Raw genomic sequence first — 19,284 nt, forward strand, 5'->3', positions numbered from 1 at the left:
TTTATTCTGCAACAGGTTTCATCTTCACTCCTAAGAATAAGAGGTAATGGAGACTGAACAACAGGAGGAGACCTTTACCAACACAGAGACAAATGGTAAATTTTTTAAAGGGCTATTTTATTTTGGGGGGATTAATTTTTTTGAGTCTTGGTATTTCAAGCTATTTTGGAATGCTTTAACTTTATCATGTTTTCTTTAATCTTTTAAGTGTCCTGTGTGGTTTTATGTGATTTTTTTATCATGAACATGTAATTTTTCTGTGGGAGTATTTTAGACATTGTTTAAGTATCTAAAAGTTATAAGTAAAAGATTCAAAAATATTTGATAGCTAAATGCTCAGTACTTGTATGGAAAATGCGATCATGTAAAAATACTGTTAGGCGTATCTATTACTACATTTTATTTATTGCAGTTATTACTTTGAAGGAATGTGTGTGTATATATATGTGAAATATATCTAAATATTAGCTAAATGAAAAGCCTTTTGGACATAATTAGTGAAGAAGACTTAGAGCATTAGTATTGAGTTGACTCAGGCCAGTTTTTCAAAGTGATTTGAAATACTGCTTTCCTACTGTTTCACCAGTATTTCAGTATTGGACAAACTACTTTTGATCTTATGGGCTTTAAGGTTTTCCCAGTTGTAAAAGAAATACTAAGTAGGTGATGCAGCACTGTTGTAAACAACGTTGTAATTTTATTCACTAAGTTTGCAAAATTCTCATTCCAACTGTAGTTCATAGATTTGAATAAGTCTTCAATAATTAATTGATATGTAGAATGATGTTTCTGTGCTATATATACTCAGGGTAGATGTCAGAAGTTAGCACTGGGCTAATAGCAGGGAATGCTTCACTAGGAATACAGTGCATAGCTTGATATACAGTTTTATCGTGACTTAATAAATTAAATATATATTTGTGTTTTCCCCTCTATGGACCTGTCTACAGGCAAACGTCCTGCAGAAGATATGGAAGAAGAACAGGCCTTCAAAAGATCTCGGAATACAGATGAGATGGTTGAATTGCGCATCTTGCTTCAAAGCAAAGTATGCTTTTTCAGTATCACTCTGTTCCTGCTTATACCATTGCTTAAGACCGTGGTAGCAGTGAATGTTGTGGTGCATGTTTAGAAAGAATGTGTGCTTTATTTAAAATAACTTATTAGGAATATTTGTAAGCGTGATAGTAGAAGTGTATTGCAATGGTATTACCTTCAATATTTTTTTTCAAGGATGAGTAATGATCTGTGGGACTTCTCTGATTTAAAAAAAAATGTATTAATTGAAAAAATAAAGAAATAAACCAATTCTCATGTTTAAGTAGAACGTAATTGTTTCCAGAGGACCGACTGTGTATTAGTCTTTAGAAAGCAATTAGTCTTTAGAAAGCAATCAGTTTAAAGAATGATTAGCTTATGATTGTAAATTAAATATGAGAGGCAAGATGAGGACTTCCTCAAGATTTTAGTAATTTTCCCAGATTTAGTAAGTCTACATGTATCAACAGGAGGAAATAAGGGAATAATGTTTCACGGATTGCAATTGCTTCATTGACTAGTATAAATTGTCACAGTAAAATTGCTGTTTATGAATCTCCTTTAGTGTTTCCAGTTAATGCAGATGTTTGTGCTGTCTGGAGTAACTCAGTCTTTTGTGTCGGGGTAGGGGAATGTTACTTTAGCTCTACATGGCATTTCTGATGAATAGTCAAGTTATGTGTAGTGCTGCAAAATATTTGTGGTGCTGTTAGCATCATATATGAACTGCATAATAAAAGCAATAATTTTGCATGTAGTTCTTGAAATATTCTGGTAAGAAATTAGTTTTACAATTGCCCCTCTTGAATATCTGAGTTTATTCCCGTTGATTTTAGCAACTGGAGAGTAGCGATTGTTTATATTGGCTTTACATTGTTCAGACCGTATCTACTTGAGAGGTCAGTTGAGTCACATAGGCTTCAATCAAAAGTAGCATTTGGAATTATCAAATGTTTGGAGTGGAAAATGAAATTTGCAAACATTAAAAAAAAAGTGATCAAATAAATTGGCAAAATCCTTGATCTACATAACATGCATGAAATCCCATAAGATATTTTTTCAGTCATACTCTAACTATGAGATGGTTGGGGCCCTGAGCAACCTGATCTAGTGAGTGGCATCCCTGCCCATGGCAGGGGGGTTGGAACGAGATGATCTTTAGGGTCCCTTCCAACCCAAACCATTCTATGTTAAACATGACAGATACCAGGATAGACCCCTGTGGTACCCCACTTCTTACCAGCCTTCAGGTGCGGTAAGATCCAGTAACTATTACCAATCATCTAACCAGTTTTTTATTCATCTGCTTGTCCAGCTATGATTCTATGAGAATACAGGTAGAATTGCCTAGAAACTTAAAATTGAAATTGTATTGCTGAGTATTTTTATGTCTTTCCAAAGTTCAGTGGTAAGAGCTGTATTGACTTTTTTTTTCCCCCCCATGGTAAAACCATGTCAGTTTATGTTTTGATTTAATTTGAACCTTTCAAAAGCAAAACAAACCCCACCCCGCCCCTAAATGCATCCCACAAGGGAATGCAAAAATAGACACATTGTTCTTAGTCTTCAGTTCAAAAATGTAGTCCGTGTGCTGTATTAGCATAACATAGTTTCTGAAAACTATTTTCCAGAATGCTGGAGCAGTGATTGGAAAAGGTGGCAAAAATATTAAGGCACTTCGTACAGATGTGAGTATACATGAGTTTGAATTAATTTAACACCAATTCTTTCAGAGCATTGCATTGAAAACTTGATTGCTTACATTTCTGGAAATTGAGAAATTCAAAACTAGACAACAATAATCTAATTATAAACCATTTATAATTGTTAGAGGAGATAGCTTTAATTTTTAAATTTGTGTTTTAATTAAAGCCCAGCTCAAGTTATGTGGGAGGAGAGGTTTATATGAAACCTCTTTGCTTTCAAACAAGGTACCTCTAAATTACACACCTTAAATAACATCTATAATTAGAAATATTGGCAAAGCTTAAAACTCATAACTATAACATTTCCCATATATGTGAATCAATTATAGTGCTATTGAAAACTATTGCTGGTGGCTGCCTTAACCCAGTGATAAAAGAATTCTTTAACTTCCTTTAAAAAGAAAAACCCCAAAACATAACGATCCATTTGGTTTTACTTTAACAGTGTGGACATAAAGCGCAAAAACATTCATGTTAAGGTTGCATGACTTAAACACAGGTATAGAATAGTAAAGAAATGTTCCACTTGGAAGCATTTTTAAGTGGTCATGACTTATTTACCTATTCATATTTTATATGGGTTAACTCTTGTGATTAGACATGTTCAGCGTAAATGTTATGTATTTATAAAACTTGGCAATGCTTCTTAAATTCCATTTGTTTACACTCATGTACTTAGCCTCGACTACAATTTTGGCAATTTTTTTCAAGTAAGACTGTATTCAACACAATATTTGCTAATATATCATCACAGAATCAGTTCCATCTAAGTTCACAAACTTTAGCAACCAGAATTGAGGATTAAGCTGAAATGGTCAGGAGTCATACATACACTCACTAACTTTGGCAGCTAGGGGCTTTTTTGTTTAAGTAAATAAACACATCACCTTAGTCCAGATAATTTAACTAGTCTGGAATACTAACTTTCCCAACTTGCCCAAGGTTTCAGTAATATGGATCTCAACAGTTTTTGTGCCTACGTTTATGAGACGGCCTGCTACTGAAACATCATTATGTTAAAATGTAGTTTAGTCAGATAACTCATGAAGATCCATACTGTTAAGCCATAGTTGATGTAGCAATCCATTATTGTGTTAGTCTTCAGAACAACTTAAACTTGCTTCATTAACTGAGAGTAATAAGTATAGTTTGTATTAAATTAAAATTTATTGCTTTTCCCCCTTTTCCCTCTCCTTGTTTTTTTGGCCATATATCTCCGTTACCCATGTACTGGATCGACTTGCCCCTGCGTTGCCCACCATGACGTTGGCCCATCCGCCCCTGAACGCCCATGTGAAAACCCTGGTTGGCTATGCCCAAAAATGTGCTCGTTGCCAAACGGGTACCATACTTGACAACTTCTGATTGAATGCCCATGCCCAATGCCAACATCCACGAACGCCAATGACCAATGCAGTACAATGCAAGTGTTTCAGTCCCAGACAGCAGTGGCCCCGAGCGGTATGTCCCAACAGTTTATGCCTCACTGCCTAATTAGAAAGAGAGAAATGTATTTTATTACCTGCCTTTGATATAATTAAATAGCATCCCCTTATAGACCGTGTATTGTTTTTTTAAAGTTTTCTGTCTTATTTTCCCCATTAAGTCTTTTTGTCACTGAACTTTTACGTGAGTTGGCCACCCAAACAATCCACTAATTTTATTTCAATGGAAAAAGAACAGCTTCAAGTGTTGTATATTCACTGCATTATAAATCAAACTGTTTCAAGAGTCTCTTGCTCTGGTCTTAGTGGCCCACCTTTCTCCCTCCCAGCATTGTCTGTTCATAATTATTTCTGATAAAATACTAACTCTAGTTCGCTTTTCTTCTCATTTGTGTTACATTTTTTTTTGTTTGTGGGTTTGTTTTTTTGTTTTGTTTTTTTTTCCCCTTGTATTTATATTCCATTTTTTGCAGAGCCCATTAGTAATCTAATTTCTAGCTGGTGTCTCAACCTTACTGCAGATATAATGTTGACCACTTACATATCCCCACTTTTTCTACAGAAAGGTGTGCTAGTTTAACCAATGTAATGGCAAGGGTATACTAAATTAGTGGTGGTGGGGAAAGTGAATATTCACTCATACTTGCAGTTCTGCGTCAATTTCTTGCCTGCTTAATCTGTCTGAGCCCTTCCAAAAGCTTTCATGTGCTCTCATTCTCTCTGCAAGATCTATCTAGCCTTAAATTCATCATGCATATATATTGGGCATAAACAAAGATGCATGTGTTGTAAATCCAGTGAACAGCTTTACTTTAAATGGGGTATATTAATTGTAAGTTCTTCTGTGTAGTCAATCTTGTTAGAATTTTGTATATGATTATGAATACTAAACTTATTTCTGCTACTTTCCACCTTCTCCATGTTTTCTGACACTATGACCTCTAACAGTATCTTGAGTATAAGTGCAGATACAGAGACAATTGGAGAAATCTTGAAGAAGATTATCCCTACTTTAGAAGAGGTATGTCTCTTAGGTTTATTTCTTTTTCAGAGGTATAAATTTAGATTTTAAAACAAGATAATTATAGATGATTGTGTGCTATTTTTGATATGGTAATTTAGAAAATAAAACCCAGCCTTTTTTGAAAGAAGGCCTATAGCGCTCAATGTATGTCTTGGCATTTTTTTTGGTAGCGGACAATTTCTTCTTAAAAAGTTAATATTTGGAACAGCCTCCTCCCCTTCAAAACACCTGTTTCCTGACTTGTTTAGTTCCCAATTTGAAGTAACTCTATTGTTATTTCCATTCTGCCTTTGCTTTGTAATCGTGTGTTGCACTGTTGGATATATTAAAATTTTATACAACAACAATATTAATAAAAGAAATAAGGAAAGCTAATTTGACATCACCTCGTGTTGAGGCAAAGCACTTAAAAATATGTGATTTTTATTGTAGCAAATACAGTATTACAGTTCAGCAGGAAGTTAAGTCATACCATGCTGTTTGGAGAAAAATCTTAACAAAGAAAACCAAAATTAGTATTTTGATTTTTCAATTATTTTTTCCCCTGACTAATATTTTATTCTTGTATGCATCTTACAGTATCAGCACTACAAAGGTAACGACTTTGACTGTGAATTAAGACTTCTAATTCACCAAAGTCTAGCAGGAGGAATTATTGGTGTTAAGGGTGCTAAAATCAAAGAACTCAGAGAGGTACTGTTTCCTATTCTTTCCAGATTCTGCTTTTATTCTATTAAAAAAATTAGATTTTTGTGTTCATGAGCAGTGAGTGTAAGCATCGTCTGAGACTTATGATCCTTCAGAACATATTTCATACGTGAAGTGGCTGTTGGGGATAAAGCCTAGAACATCTTATAAAGCTTTTAAGCATATTAACAGTAATCTTTAAAAATAAAAGATACTTTTTGAAATTAAAATGCCATTCATCACTCCTGGAATGAACTGCTGAATAGACTGTTGGTGGTGTTGGACATGGAAAATGGTTTAGCGTCAATGCATCTCCATAAACTCTTAATGATGATAATTTAAGAGATGTTCGAATATTGCTATAAAAAAGTAGTGTGGGGTGGGTTTCTCTTGGGGATTTGTTTGTTTGTTTAGTTTTTGGTTTGTTGTGGGTTTTTTTAAGTTTCACTTCCTTGAAGACCACTGTTTCCTTTGTAAAGGAATGAGGTTTTGTTTTAAAAAGCTAGTGGTCTCTATCAATCTATAGTGTTTTTTTCTATCCTTTCCTCACATTGTGTCAAAAGCAATTCCAGGTCAGTTTAGGCATACGCTACTATTTGTGTGGACTGAGGGGAAAGCAAGATAACTAGACATAATCCTGGCAACATTGCTGTCTTGGATCCAAAGAATGTTTTTATGACATATGAAGGTTTATAAAACCTGTAAGCTTACAATGAATATGTGGTCCTTTTGCTCATATTTGATTAAATGACCATGTAGATGATCCATAATTGAAAGATTTCAAAAATTTTTCCTTTTCACTAGCATTTCATACAAACTGATGTCATTGCAGGTCTTAGAAATGTAATATCCTAAGATTAAATTTGTTGTAAGAATTCAGAAACCAAGCATTCACTTAAAATGACTAGAAGTTTAATGATTTTGTTTGATCATTTCTTTTAAAATGTTTCAGTATGTGTCTTACCTATTTTGTTTTCAATAAGTTTATAAAATTGTTTAAAATACTTCTATTTGAAGGTTTTGGGGGTTGTTTTTCTTCTCTTCGACAGAACACTCAAACCACCATTAAGCTCTTTCAAGAATGTTGTCCTCATTCCACTGATAGAGTGGTGCTTATTGGTGGAAAACCTGATAGAGTTGTGGAGTGTATCAAGATTATCTTGGATCTTATCTCTGAGGTAATGTGTCTTAAACTTATTCTTTCATTGGTATGCATGAAAGTCAGGATGATTTGGCTGGAAAATTATATCTTTCCATTTCTATTTTGAATTCAACGTCTCTTCTTCAGTAACAAAATAAGCGTTGGACTGTTAGCACCCTTTGAAATTATTCCTGTCTGCTAGAATTGGAGTGTACCTTATTGGAGAGAGAAGACATTTTTGGTTCCAAGGGACTTAGTCATGCTTTACATGTCAGTAAAATAAGAAAATTTAAATTGGGGAGAAATTAAAACAAAGTTACGTGACACCCATCAATAATAGCGGTTTCTCTATCATAGTTAAGCTCTCAGGAAGCATATCGCCATTTGCTTATCAGCATTGCAAAATAAAGAACGTGTTCAGCATGTATAAATTCATATTTATACATTTAATATATTAGTTTAATGAAATATATTTTTTTTTGTTTTATGTGTGTGTGTCTTAGTCTCCAATTAAAGGACGGGCCCAGCCTTACGATCCCAATTTCTATGATGAAACGTATGACTATGGTGGCTTTACAATGATGTTTGATGATAGAAGGGGACGTCCAGTAGGCTTTCCAATGCGTGGAAGAGGAGGCTTTGATCGAATGCCTCCTGGTCGTGGCGGACGACCTATGCCTCCATCAAGAAGAGATTATGATGATATGAGCCCTCGCAGAGGACCTCCACCACCTCCGCCAGGTCGTGGTGGCAGAGGTGGCAGCAGAGCTCGTAATCTTCCTCTTCCTCCTCCACCACCCCCTCGTGGCGGGTAAGCTGTTGCATAAATGCATTGTACAAAACTCAAGTTGAGTAACATTTACTGAATTGTGCTCGTGTTTCCAGGACTTGTTTCACGCTCCATGTTAGTAGTGATTATGCAGGATTGAGTGTGCATTGCGCCAGAAAATTTTGAAAAATATTTGAATTAAGTTATTTCTGCAGTATTATCAGGACTAATAGTTCTGTAACTTTATTTTATGTCGTTCAGAACTAGGCTAAAGCATTCAGAAATTCATAATTGTGTGCAAATCATTAAAACTTGAATTAGAATATATAAACTAGTTTATAACATGAGTCATGTGCTGCTGCTTTTTCCTCATTTTAGGGATCTTATGTCTTATGATCGAAGAGGTAGACCTGGAGACCGTTATGATGGAATGGTAGGAGTTAAAATTCGTTTTATTTAGTAAATACAGTTAGCACTTTGAATATCTGAGGAAACTGTTCTTGAATACGTACTTTTAAGTGTGGGGCATGTGTGCTTCTGATAAACTTTGATATCACCAAAATGTTTTGGCCATACAAATGGTCTCCCCAAGAATAAGACTGGGGTATAAAGAGTATTTGGGATGTGATCATCTGTGTGGTTTTGGTTTGTGGGATTTTTTTTTTTTGGTTGGTTGGTTTTCCCACCTACCATCAACAATGGAATAGAAAGTTGGTAGAGCACAGTCCCTGCAGATTTTATTACCCAGACCTTCTTGTAGACTGTTTCTTTTTAATCAGAGTGACAGAAATAAGAATTGGGAGGCTTTTCAGATTGAGGAAACATCTGTTGGAAAACATTGTTCTGACACGCTAGCAGAATTTGAGAACATGAATAATATCTTTAAAGAGCTCTAGTTGGTCTGGCAGATGATTGCTTTTTCAGTTCAGTTCTTGTCTTTATGCCGATTTCTGTCTGCAAAAAAATCTACTGTAATTTCAAATGTTTTGGAGCCAGGACCACTGATAAGTTGAATTTTAAATGAAATTAGGTACATTTCAACCATGTTGGGGGATGGGGAGAATTAAAAAAGGATTAAAGATTACTCTTCCATCTTGTACTCTGAAATGTGACTTCCTGATAGTCATTTATTGTATCCTCTTTCCTGGGAAGAGAAATCATAGGTATCTGGGAGGTAAACCTCTGGTTAACAATCTTTTTTCTTTTTTTTTTTTTTTCTTCCCCTCCTCTGATTCTGTTTGGCCTCTTCCTTAAGATGACAGGTTAGATGAGATTATTTAATTTTAAATGAATGGAAGAGAAAGAAGAGGAGCTATGAAATGGGCTACCTAAATGAGATTTACACATTGCCATCTCCTAGGAGGAAGAGGCAATTACTTCCAGTAACATACTGGAAGCACATATTAAAAGAATGTCAAAATTGAGGCACCAGAAGCCTAGCAGAAATATTGAAAGGAAAGATTTGCACTTAAAATTACCAAAAACAGACACCCCCCCCAAAAGTAAACAAACCCACAACCAAACAAAAAAACCCCACAACATAAAACCAGCAAGTTGTCTATGCTACTCAGGATCTTAAGAAACTAGGAGTCATGAACTAGACCTCTAAGATCACTTATTCGTATTTTCATGTTTTCAAAGCTCAGGTTTTGTGTTTTTGTATTTGCAGCTGGTAAAACCAATGTTAGGGCATATAAACAGAGCAGTCTGCCCTTCCTTATATATATGGTTGAGCACAGTCTTCAGCTTGGGCAATAGTGTGTTCTAGTTCTGTTCCGTTCCATTTAGAATAGAAAAATCTATTTGAACTCTGTTTAGTCTGACTTTGATCAGGCTGACCTTGGCTTTCTTGACATGACTTTCTACAAATAAATGGGAGTCACCTCTGCTCTTTTTCCATGTTCTGAAAAGCAATTCTATTTCCTCTTCACAGTAGAGCCGCTCATGGCTTTGGCTGCTTTATGCATGAGTTTTATAGCCTGCCTACAACGAGGACTGCTTTCTGACACAGATCATATTTAATTTTTAGTTTTAGTTAACCATAGTCCCAGTATCCTTAACTGTATAAACACATGAGAAGTCTTTCCATGGATTGTGAGGCTAAAGCTGGAAGTGTCATGCCAGAAATATAAGGTCTTGAGCTACTATGTATTTCATGTAGAAACCATTCTCTAGCAAAACATTTAAATTAAACCAACATCATTGTGGTTTGTGAAGTAATGCATGGGAAAGGCTACTTTCAGAGAGCAGGACTGCCATTTTACATAAATGCATTAAAAGGCAAGAATAGAGTCTCTTTCAGGACCAACGTCTTGGAAATGCTGAGTCTACAGAAATCCTCATTTTCTGCCAGTTCTCTAAAGGTGGAAAAGTTCAGTAGTTCAAGACTTGTAAGATGGTGAACCAAGACTGGATGGTGAAACTTGAATTTTCTGAGATGTAATGATACTGACAGCCTTGTAAATTTAAAGATGGGAGGAAAAAAATAATTGTGTGTGCGTGTGTGCATATATATGTATATATATAATCTATTGAAGCATTTTACTGAAAAACATACATGCATTGTTTCTCTTATTTACAGAGGTATATATTTTAGGCTGTAAGTACTCCAAATCAAATGCCTAGGGACCATAATGGCTAATTTGATAGCTGAGAAAACATGAATACATTTCCGCTATTTCTTTTTTAACACCCCCATCCCCATGGGTGCTTCAGATATACAAATGCACAAAAGCATACCAGGGGAAAAAATAAGGTGGAGAAGTACGTATAAAGCTATTTAATCCCCCTCTCCCCCTTTTTTTGTTTTAATGGTCGATTCCTAATGCTTTCAAAGTATTTTGAAATTGGAGTTAATTGAGAGCTCAATCAGAATGTGTGTTGTGTAGTGTATGTTCAGATCTCTAATCTGGTTTTCCTCATTTAAATGATTCCTACTACTTAATCATTATATATATATATGTGCATATACACATCTGTATTAGCACTTCAATAAAGGTACATACCCTAAAAAAATATTAAACATACTTTATGTTTAAATAGATTTGATGTTAAGGAGCATGTAAAAAAAAATCAAAACCACCCCCCAAACAAACAAAAACAACAACAAAAAAAACCAACAGTGAAGGAAAGATGTTTGACACATTTATCTACATAAATACTAAAATTAACAAAATTTCAAATTTCACTCTTCTGGGCCAAGGAATTTGCCATCAGTTAGGGCTGCATGCATATTTTTCAATTGCATGTAAAAGACAATAAATTCTTATCAATACTAATCGCTTTGTTTTATCCAGTTATTGTTTCTTTTGATTTCATTTCCATTGGTTATCAGTCGTAGCTAGCACAAATGAGTCTGTAGAGCAGAAAATTGTTACATATCTTAAGTTGTCCTGCACCTAGTATTTTAGGAACTGTTTTTAAATGAGCATTTATATTTTCATAGAATCATAGAATATCCTGAGTTAGAAGGAACCCACAAGGATCATTGAGTCCAACTCCTAGCTCTGCACTGGGCAACCCCAAAAATCGTACCATGTGCCTGAGAGCATTGTTCAAACACTTCATGAACTCTGGCAGGCTTGGGGCAGTGACCACTTCCTTGGGTTCCAGTGCCCAACCACCCTCTGGGTGAAGAACCTTTTCCTAGTATCCAACCTAAACCTCCCCTGACACAACTTCGTGCTGTTTCCTCGGGTCCTATCACTGGTCGCCAGAGATCAGTGCCTGCCCCTCTGCTTCCTCTTGTGAGGAAACTGTAGACTGCTATGAGGTTTCCCTTCAGTCTCCATGAGTGACCTCAGCCATTGCTCGTATGGCTCCCCCTCTAGGCCCTTCACCATCTTCATGGCCCTCCATTGGGCACTTTCTAATAGCTTTCTATCCTTCTTGTATTATAGTGCCCAAAACTGCACATAGGACTTGGAGTGAGGCCATGCTGACAAACAGTAGAGCAGGACAATCACCTCCCTTGACCAGCCGGCGATGCTGTGCTTGATGCACCCCAGAATATGGTCTGCCCTTTTGGCTGCCAGGGAAGACTATTGACTCATATTCAACTTGCCATTGACCAGGACCCCCAGATCTTTGTGATGCTGCTCTCCAGCCTCTTGTATGTTCTTCCAGGGTTGCTCCATTCCAGGTGCAGAATCCCACACTTGTCCTTGTTAAACTTCATACAGTTGGTGATTGCCCAGCCCTCTAGTTTGTCAAGATCTCTCTGCAGAGCCTCTCTGCTTTTGAAGGAGTCAACAACTCCTCCCAATTTAGTATCAACAACAAAATTACTTAGTATCCTTTCCAGTCCTGTGTCCATTTATGAAGATGTTAAAGAGAAGTGGCCCTAAAATGGAGCCCTGCAGAACCCCACTAGTGACAGGTTGCCAGTCTGATATCACCCCATTCACTATTACCCTCTGTGCTCAACCTGTGAGCCAATTGCTCACCCACCACATGATGCGTTTATCCAGCTGTGGGCTGGACATTTTGTCCAGAAGCATCCTGTGAGAGATAATATTGAAAGCTTTACTGAAATCCAAAAAGATTACATCAACTGGCTTCCCTTGATCAACTAGGTGGGTTACCTTGTCATAAAAGGAAATCAAGTTTGTCAAGCAGGACCTTTCCCTCATGAAGCCGTGCTGGCTTTGACCAATGACTGCAAGGCAGTCATTGTCTGTCAGGTGTTTTTCAATAACTCCAGAATAATCTTTTCTGTAATTTTGCCAGGCACTGAAGTTATACTGACAGGCCTGTAGTTTCCAGAGTCCTCCTTCTTGCCCTTCTTGAAAATTGGGACAGTGTTTGCCAGTTCCCAGTCAACTGGGACCTCTCCAGATTCCCAAGATCATTCAAAAATCATTGAGAGAGGTCTTGTCATGACATCAGCCAGCTCTTGGAGTACTCTTGGATGAATCCCATCAGGCCCCATAGATTTATAGGGATCTAGCTGGAGCAACACATCCCGCCCAACTTCAGGGTCAACTGGGAGTTTATCATTCTCACAGTCATTGTCCTCCAGCTCAGGATACTGGGACCCCCTTAGCCTGTCATCGGTGTTGAAGACAGAGGAAAAGAAAGCATTAAACACCTCTGCCTTGTCTCTGTCCCTGTTTGTGAGGTGACCATCCTCATCCTGTAATGGGTCAATGTTATTTATGGTCTCCTTTTTGCTATTGACATATTTAAAAAACTCGTTTTATTGTCCCCCACAGTTCTGGCAGCTTCAACTGCAGTTGAGCTTTGGCCACACGAATTTTCTCCCTACAGCGGCAAGCAGCATCTCTGTGTTCCTCTCATGTCACCTGACCTTGCTTCCACTGCACATAGACTTTCTTTTTTGCCTTATTTCCAAGAGAAGATCCATGCTCAGCCAAGCTGGCCTTCTACTTCGCCTGCTTGAGTTCCGACATTTGGGAATTGCCTGCTCCTGTGCCCTTAGGAGGTGGTGCTTTTCCTTCTGTCACCAGAGATTTTAAACTCAATTGCTTCATGGTCACTGTGGCCAAGACAACCACCAATCACCACTTCACTCACAAGACCCTCTCTAGTAACAAGCAACAAATCACGGAAGGCGCCTTTCCCAGTCAGCTCCCTTAGTACCTATGCCATGAAGTTCTCATTCACATGTTTTAGGAATCTTCTGGACTTGTTTGTGCCAACTGTGTGGTGTTCCCAGTTAACATCTGGCAAGTTGAAGTTACCCATAAGGACAAGGGTGGTTGATTTGGAGGTGTCCCTTAGTTCCTTGAAGAATAATTCATCAGAAGTGTTGTCCTTTTCTTAGTGTGCCATTCATGTCGTGTTGCACGTTTTAATCCAGCAAAGGCCTTTGCCTTAATAGTAATTCAAGTGGATTCTATAAATTGTATTTTTATAATTCTGTTGATTTTTTTCCCCAGCATTTGTTATAGAAGACTGAAGGAAAGAGATGCTATATATCACACTTAAAAAAAAAAATTGGATTTCCAATATAATTAGGCAGTAGTAGCTGTTAGTTTAGCTGTTGACTATATAAGGTATACAGAAATTAATTCATAAAATATGAGAAGCCATGTCCTTCCTGCTTGACCCGTTGTTGACATAGGTATATCAATGACAGTTACTTGTTTTATTAAATGCCTTTTCTGTTTTGTTTTTATGCATGAGAGAAATAGAAGGTTTTGGTATTTGAGAGTAACATCTTTTACTATATAGTACAGTTCTAGTACTCAGAGGTAAAAAACCAAACAACAAACTGAGCTTTGCTCTCCCCTTAACTGTCTGACATCCTTTGTGTAAGAGGAGTATCTGTTTATGCCACAGAAACAAGGGAAAAAGAAGTGTGACCAGTTACAGTTCCCTTGCAGTGAAAGTAAAAGGGAGTGAATCTTTTAACTGGTCTATATCGTGTACTTTTGAGCCTTTTTAAGTAGTGCAGAAAAATGTTTCTCTATATTGGTATGTATGTGTTTGTTTGCTAAGTTACCTATAAGCCTCTTTAACATGGACTTAATATGCATACATTTCCTCTTTTCCTTCCATTATGTTGTCCCTGGAAGATGATGCAGTGTCATGTGGATGCCTGTGATGACATGCAGCCACCAGAGTTGGTGAGTGTGCTCATGCTTTTGACTGGTTTGTTTATTCCTGAGGAAAAAAAATTGAATTGGTTAAGTGATAACTGGAATTTCTTGAGATTGAACATAGTGGCAGCTTGCACCTATTGAAAAATCCCTAAAGCTCTCATTCTAACTCAGGTTATTGGCAGTTTATGTCCTGAACAGTGAATCCTTTACAGGAAGTTAATGTTTTGCAATGGAAGCACGCATCAGCACAGCCGAGAAACTTTTCTGTTGTATTGTCTCTTTTGTACTCTATTTTACTGTTCTAATTTGTAACTTTCACTGTAACTCTTGCTTTTTCAGCACCCTGTAGGTGCATCTATTTAGGAATATGTTTTATGTTAACTTCATGTTGTGTTTTCCCCTGTTTCAAATAAGGAATGCTAAAAATAATTCTTTACTCATAGTTGTGGATAAACTTGTGCATTACCTATCCATATATATTTGAAAGTATTCCATTTGATTTGTGTTTATCAAACTTCTTACTCTTAGGAGGTTTAGGAAGGAAAGTTCAAAGGGTGTCAGCAAGTGTTTATGCTGTCTAGAAGATGGCAAAGTGCCACCAAATATTAAATGTTAGTTCCTAGCTTACATAAACATTGCAGTTAGAATTATTCATCTGCTGTCAAATTCATTTTCTGTCTTGTAGTCTGGGGAGGAGAAGCAGTAGAAAGGGTCAAGAAAAGGATTCTTCATTAAAACAAGTTAGCCCAAAAAAGGCAAAATATCAGCCCTGTGCAAAATATCAGCAGAAGTAGGTAGAAGAGTACGTGTGTGGAATATGCAACTCTGATCAGTCTCTGAATTAAGTTCTAAGCAGTGTCCTTCACTGTTTTGTATTGTGCGCTCCACTACAAGCTCTGTAATGTTTTACGGTCTGTATTGCTAAGCAATGTGATTAAACAACACAGGTTGCTTAGAAACAGATGACAGCTGGACAACTTTTTCTGAATAGCTTCCATTTTGATGTGGCTCTAAAAAGCTAGCAGGTAAATGTTTTTTTGGAAAAAGTTATTGCGTTACAACTTCTGAAAAAAAGTAGTTCTCACAGGTTCCTGTATTTCAGTGATATCAGTTAAATTCTAGAGAAGTGTGCACATCTATTCTCTGCTTCTACAGGAAGATTAAAATGAGTGGTTTTGCATATAGAAGGCATTAAATTAAGCACTTGATATCAAGTACCAGTCCTAAAAATAAAAGCAGTCAGGAGTGCTGCATTGCAGTGATTTGGATTTGGTATATGATAGTTTTAGCAGAACAGTAGTTATCAGTGTCATCATTGTCCCTCCTAAGATACAAAGGATTGTAGCATAGTCTGAATGGAGAGACAAGTTATTAGAGTTGAATTGGTTTTTCTTTGAGATAATAGATGGAGTAGGAGAGTTGACAGTTACCAGGTAAATGTCTTTTCCCAAACTGAAACTTTCATTTCTCCTGAGCTGTATAGGTAGTAGTAATAAGGCTGAACTCTGATCTTTTAGTTTGAGTGTTAGTTTAGTTCAAGGGTCAGGAGTAGATTAGCATCAAGAGCTGTTTACCAACTGAATTGGTAAGGTTGCTTGGTAAATTGGTATGGCTGGATCTTAATGACTTATTCATAGAGTTTTTAACAGAGCAAGCTAAGAGGTCGTTGTGAGATATTCCCCCCCTGCCCCCTTGTTCCTGGTCTGTCCTTTTCCCCACTTTGTCTTTAATGACATTTAGATTAAGGTTGTGGATTAGGATTTTTGCATAAAATTACAGTATGATACTTGAGATGAAAACGTTAATGAATCATGGCTGGTTTTGCTATTTAAGGTTTTTCTTTCTCTTTTTCTTATAGTTTGAGGGTGGCTCTGGATATGGTAAGTTTTTATAGAGAACTTTGACATGCACTTCATTTAGTCAATAAGAGGCTTGATGCATATGTTTAAATCAGACTATTCTTACACAGGGGGCCGTGGTTCATATGGAGATCTTGGTGGACCCATCATCACAACACAAGTAACAATTCCCAAAGATGTAAGTGAAGCTGACTTGCTTTCTGCTTATATTTAAATAAATAAATAGAAAATCACAGCCTTTTCTTAGGCTATGTAAGTAAATCAAAAGTATTTGGGATGCTTGACAAGTACTTTTAATATAAAGCGTGTCTAAATCATCAATAGATTATTCTTAAGGATATTTGGTTTGACTTTAGAGATTGCACTGCACTTTTTTTAATTCTTAATATTCAATAATAGAGATGGTCTACATAACTTGTTTTTACAAACAAACACTTGGTTCTTCCAACTTTATTCCACCTGTGTTTATATAATATGCATTACAGAGACTGTTTTGAGGCTGTAAAAGAGTAAACTTCCATTGTAACTCTTAAAACTAAATGTGGATGGAAGCTACTTGAACAGTACTGTGCAGAGAAAGTTATATCAAGAAATGAATGCTTTATTTTCTCCCCTAGTTGGCAGGTTCTATTATTGGAAAGGGAGGCCAGAGAATCAAACAAATACGTCATGAGTCAGGAGCTTCAATCAAAATTGATGAACCACTAGAAGGCTCAGAAGATCGAATAATAACTATTACAGGAACACAGGACCAGATACAAAATGCTCAGTATTTACTGCAGAACAGGCAAGTTGAAGCTTAATGCTGTCCTTACTGTCATTTTTAAACTGACTTCCCTACTACTACATTCTAAAGCTCTTCTCTGCAGTATACTTTTTAGAAGGCAGGATTTAAGTAACTATTGAACCTAACTTCTTTAGTGGTAGTTCTGCCTTGATTCTCTTTTCTGTGTTCTAACAAAAATGAAAATTCCCTCAAAACTAATCTTGATGGAAGACACCTTAGCCAAGCAGTCCTCTCATTTCTCTGGTGAAAATTGCTGCAAAAAAACTACTTGTAATTAATTATATAGAACCTGTAGAAAATATAGAAGATTTCAGTCGATGTTGGTCTAGTTCTGTGTGGAAGACTAGTGATTTTGTTGTTTTTAGATAACCGACAACAAATCACAGTCTGCCATATGGCACAGGCCATGCCTCTACAGGACAAGTTGAAATCAATTGGTGCTGTTATGCAGCATTTCAGACCTTGCTGGCATTACTTTCTCTTCTTCCAAATATTAACAGTTTTGGACTTAGCTTGCTTAGTTTTGCTTTAATAACATGTTGGCTATCATAGCATTTTTTAATGTTTAACTTGAAGTTTGGCTTTAGATTACTAATATTTAAATGTACTTAAAATAATTATATGCCTGTAATTATTAGTTGTTAAACTTTTAAAATTATTTACTTTTGAAAGTATTAGGGATTTGTTGTTTAATCTTTAAGAATGCCATTGTAAATATTGATGCCAGATGTATGGTCAATCATTCTAATATATGCTTTTTTCTTTTTCTTTTATAGTGTGAAGCAGTATGCAGATGTTGAAGGATTCTAATGCAAGATTATTTTTTCTTTTTTATAGTGTGAAGCAGTATTCTGGAAAGTTTTTCTAAGACTAGTGAAGAACTGAAGGAGTCCTGCACCTTTTTTTTTTTTTTTTTTTTTAATATCTGCTTCTGTTTAAATAGCGAACATTCCTCTGCTTCATAGGTATTCTGCATTTGAGGTGTAGTGGAATCTGCTTTTCGCCAGATGTCATGTTTTAGTTCGTTACAAATATTTGGGGGAGGGAAAGGTTGCACAAGACTAATACTGAAATTTTGAAACAGCAGCAAAGAGCGGATTTTATTTTTGTTCAGTGGTGGTAAATCATAATGGGGTTTTTTTCTGTAACTATTGTGAACACCCTGCTTTATGTACATTGTAATTTTTTTTTTTTTTGATGGGAGGGGAGGGGACTGGTTGTTCACATGTCCCTGACATCCTTTGAGGGCAGTGTGTAGAATGTAATGTTCTTTTTTAAAATGTATTTTATGAAATAAATTTAGTGAACCTATTATTGGTGGTCATTTTTTTTTTATATATGTAAGGTAATATCTAAAATAAATACACCCTTTTTTCCCCCACATGCAAGAAAATGCGTAAATAAAAGTTGCTGTTAAGCTTGCTCTTCTGCTTCTTTGATATAGATGGAGTTACGTGTTTTTGGCAAATTAAAGAAACAGTGTAAAAACAGTGGCTCGGCTTTGCTATTTGGGGAAAAGACTTACAAAAATATTAATGCAAACATTGCATGAAATTTGACCTTTTTTCATGTTTTTGGTCCTCTGCAGTACATATTTATATAGGTGACATATAAATAAAATATTTTAAAACTTTGTGATGCCACTGAGTTAACAGTGGGTTAAATTCACCTGGTTCTACACAGCTTGCTTAATGCAAATAACATTAAAAATAGCAGTTGAATAGCAGTTAATAAATGAATTGTACTTTTCAGAGCTCTCATTTGTGTAAGATAGAAACTTGTATGAATTGACAAATTAGCAGTATCTAACTTGATTTTCATTGTATACAGAACTTAAATTTGTTTGGTTTCCCTGTTGAATTCCATAGAAAATATTTGTGAGAAATTAAAAAATAAAGTACTTCTTAATATTTTTTATGTAATACCTTGGCATTTGTATATATAGTTTACAAGTTTTAATTTCACTTACTAAATAAAAGCAAAAAAAAGAAATTCAAAAGAACTTTGTAAATCTGAATGCGATTGATCCAGATTAAGTGGATTATTTCACTTTGGGGGAGGTTGTGTTGATACTGAAAAGCAGCAGAAACAAACTCCTTAACACCAGTTTGTAGGTGTTAAAAAGGGCATTCTTTATTCAACATGCTGGACGTTTGAAGGATAGCTCCTCTAATCGAACGTGCCAAATGACAGAGAGGGCTTTTTATTACACATACTGTTTACATATTCATTAGTTATTCTTGCTTACTTAATACATATTCA

At 36.1% G+C, this 19,284-nt stretch overlaps 1 protein-coding gene across 1 annotated transcript; it reads left to right on the plus strand.

The window, feature by feature from the left end:
* Positions 1-46: 46 nt before the first annotated feature.
* Positions 47-17,946, plus strand: LOC113981417 (heterogeneous nuclear ribonucleoprotein K-like). Its single transcript, XM_027708793.1, has 13 exons — positions 47-103; positions 950-1,048; positions 2,670-2,726; positions 4,162-4,205; positions 5,138-5,210; positions 5,793-5,906; positions 6,950-7,078; positions 7,545-7,852; positions 8,189-8,243; positions 16,235-16,256; positions 16,331-16,413; positions 16,853-17,022; positions 17,799-17,946. Exons 1-13 carry the CDS (start codon positions 47-49, stop codon positions 17,830-17,832), a joined length of 1,245 nt encoding a protein of 414 aa, XP_027564594.1. The 3' UTR covers positions 17,833-17,946.
* Positions 17,947-19,284: the final 1,338 nt, after the last annotated feature.

This window comes from Neopelma chrysocephalum, unplaced genomic scaffold (assembly GCF_003984885.1).
Source record: "Neopelma chrysocephalum unplaced genomic scaffold, ASM398488v2 Primary Assembly neopelma1_96533, whole genome shotgun sequence".
Classification (NCBI taxonomy): domain Eukaryota; kingdom Metazoa; phylum Chordata; class Aves; order Passeriformes; family Pipridae; genus Neopelma; species Neopelma chrysocephalum.

Excerpts from the sequence above, each read along its gene's own strand:
- LOC113981417 (XM_027708793.1), top strand. The coding sequence starts at position 47 with ATGGAGACTGAACAACAGGAGGAGACCTTTACCAACACAGAGACAAAT. Across the intron at positions 104-949 it reads CAGAGACAAATGGTAAATTT|GGCAAACGTCCTGCAGAAGA; the intron begins TTTAAAGGGCTA and ends GACCTGTCTACA. Across the intron at positions 8,244-16,234 it reads GAGACCGTTATGATGGAATG|TTTGAGGGTGGCTCTGGATA; the intron begins GTAGGAGTTAAA and ends TTTTTCTTATAG.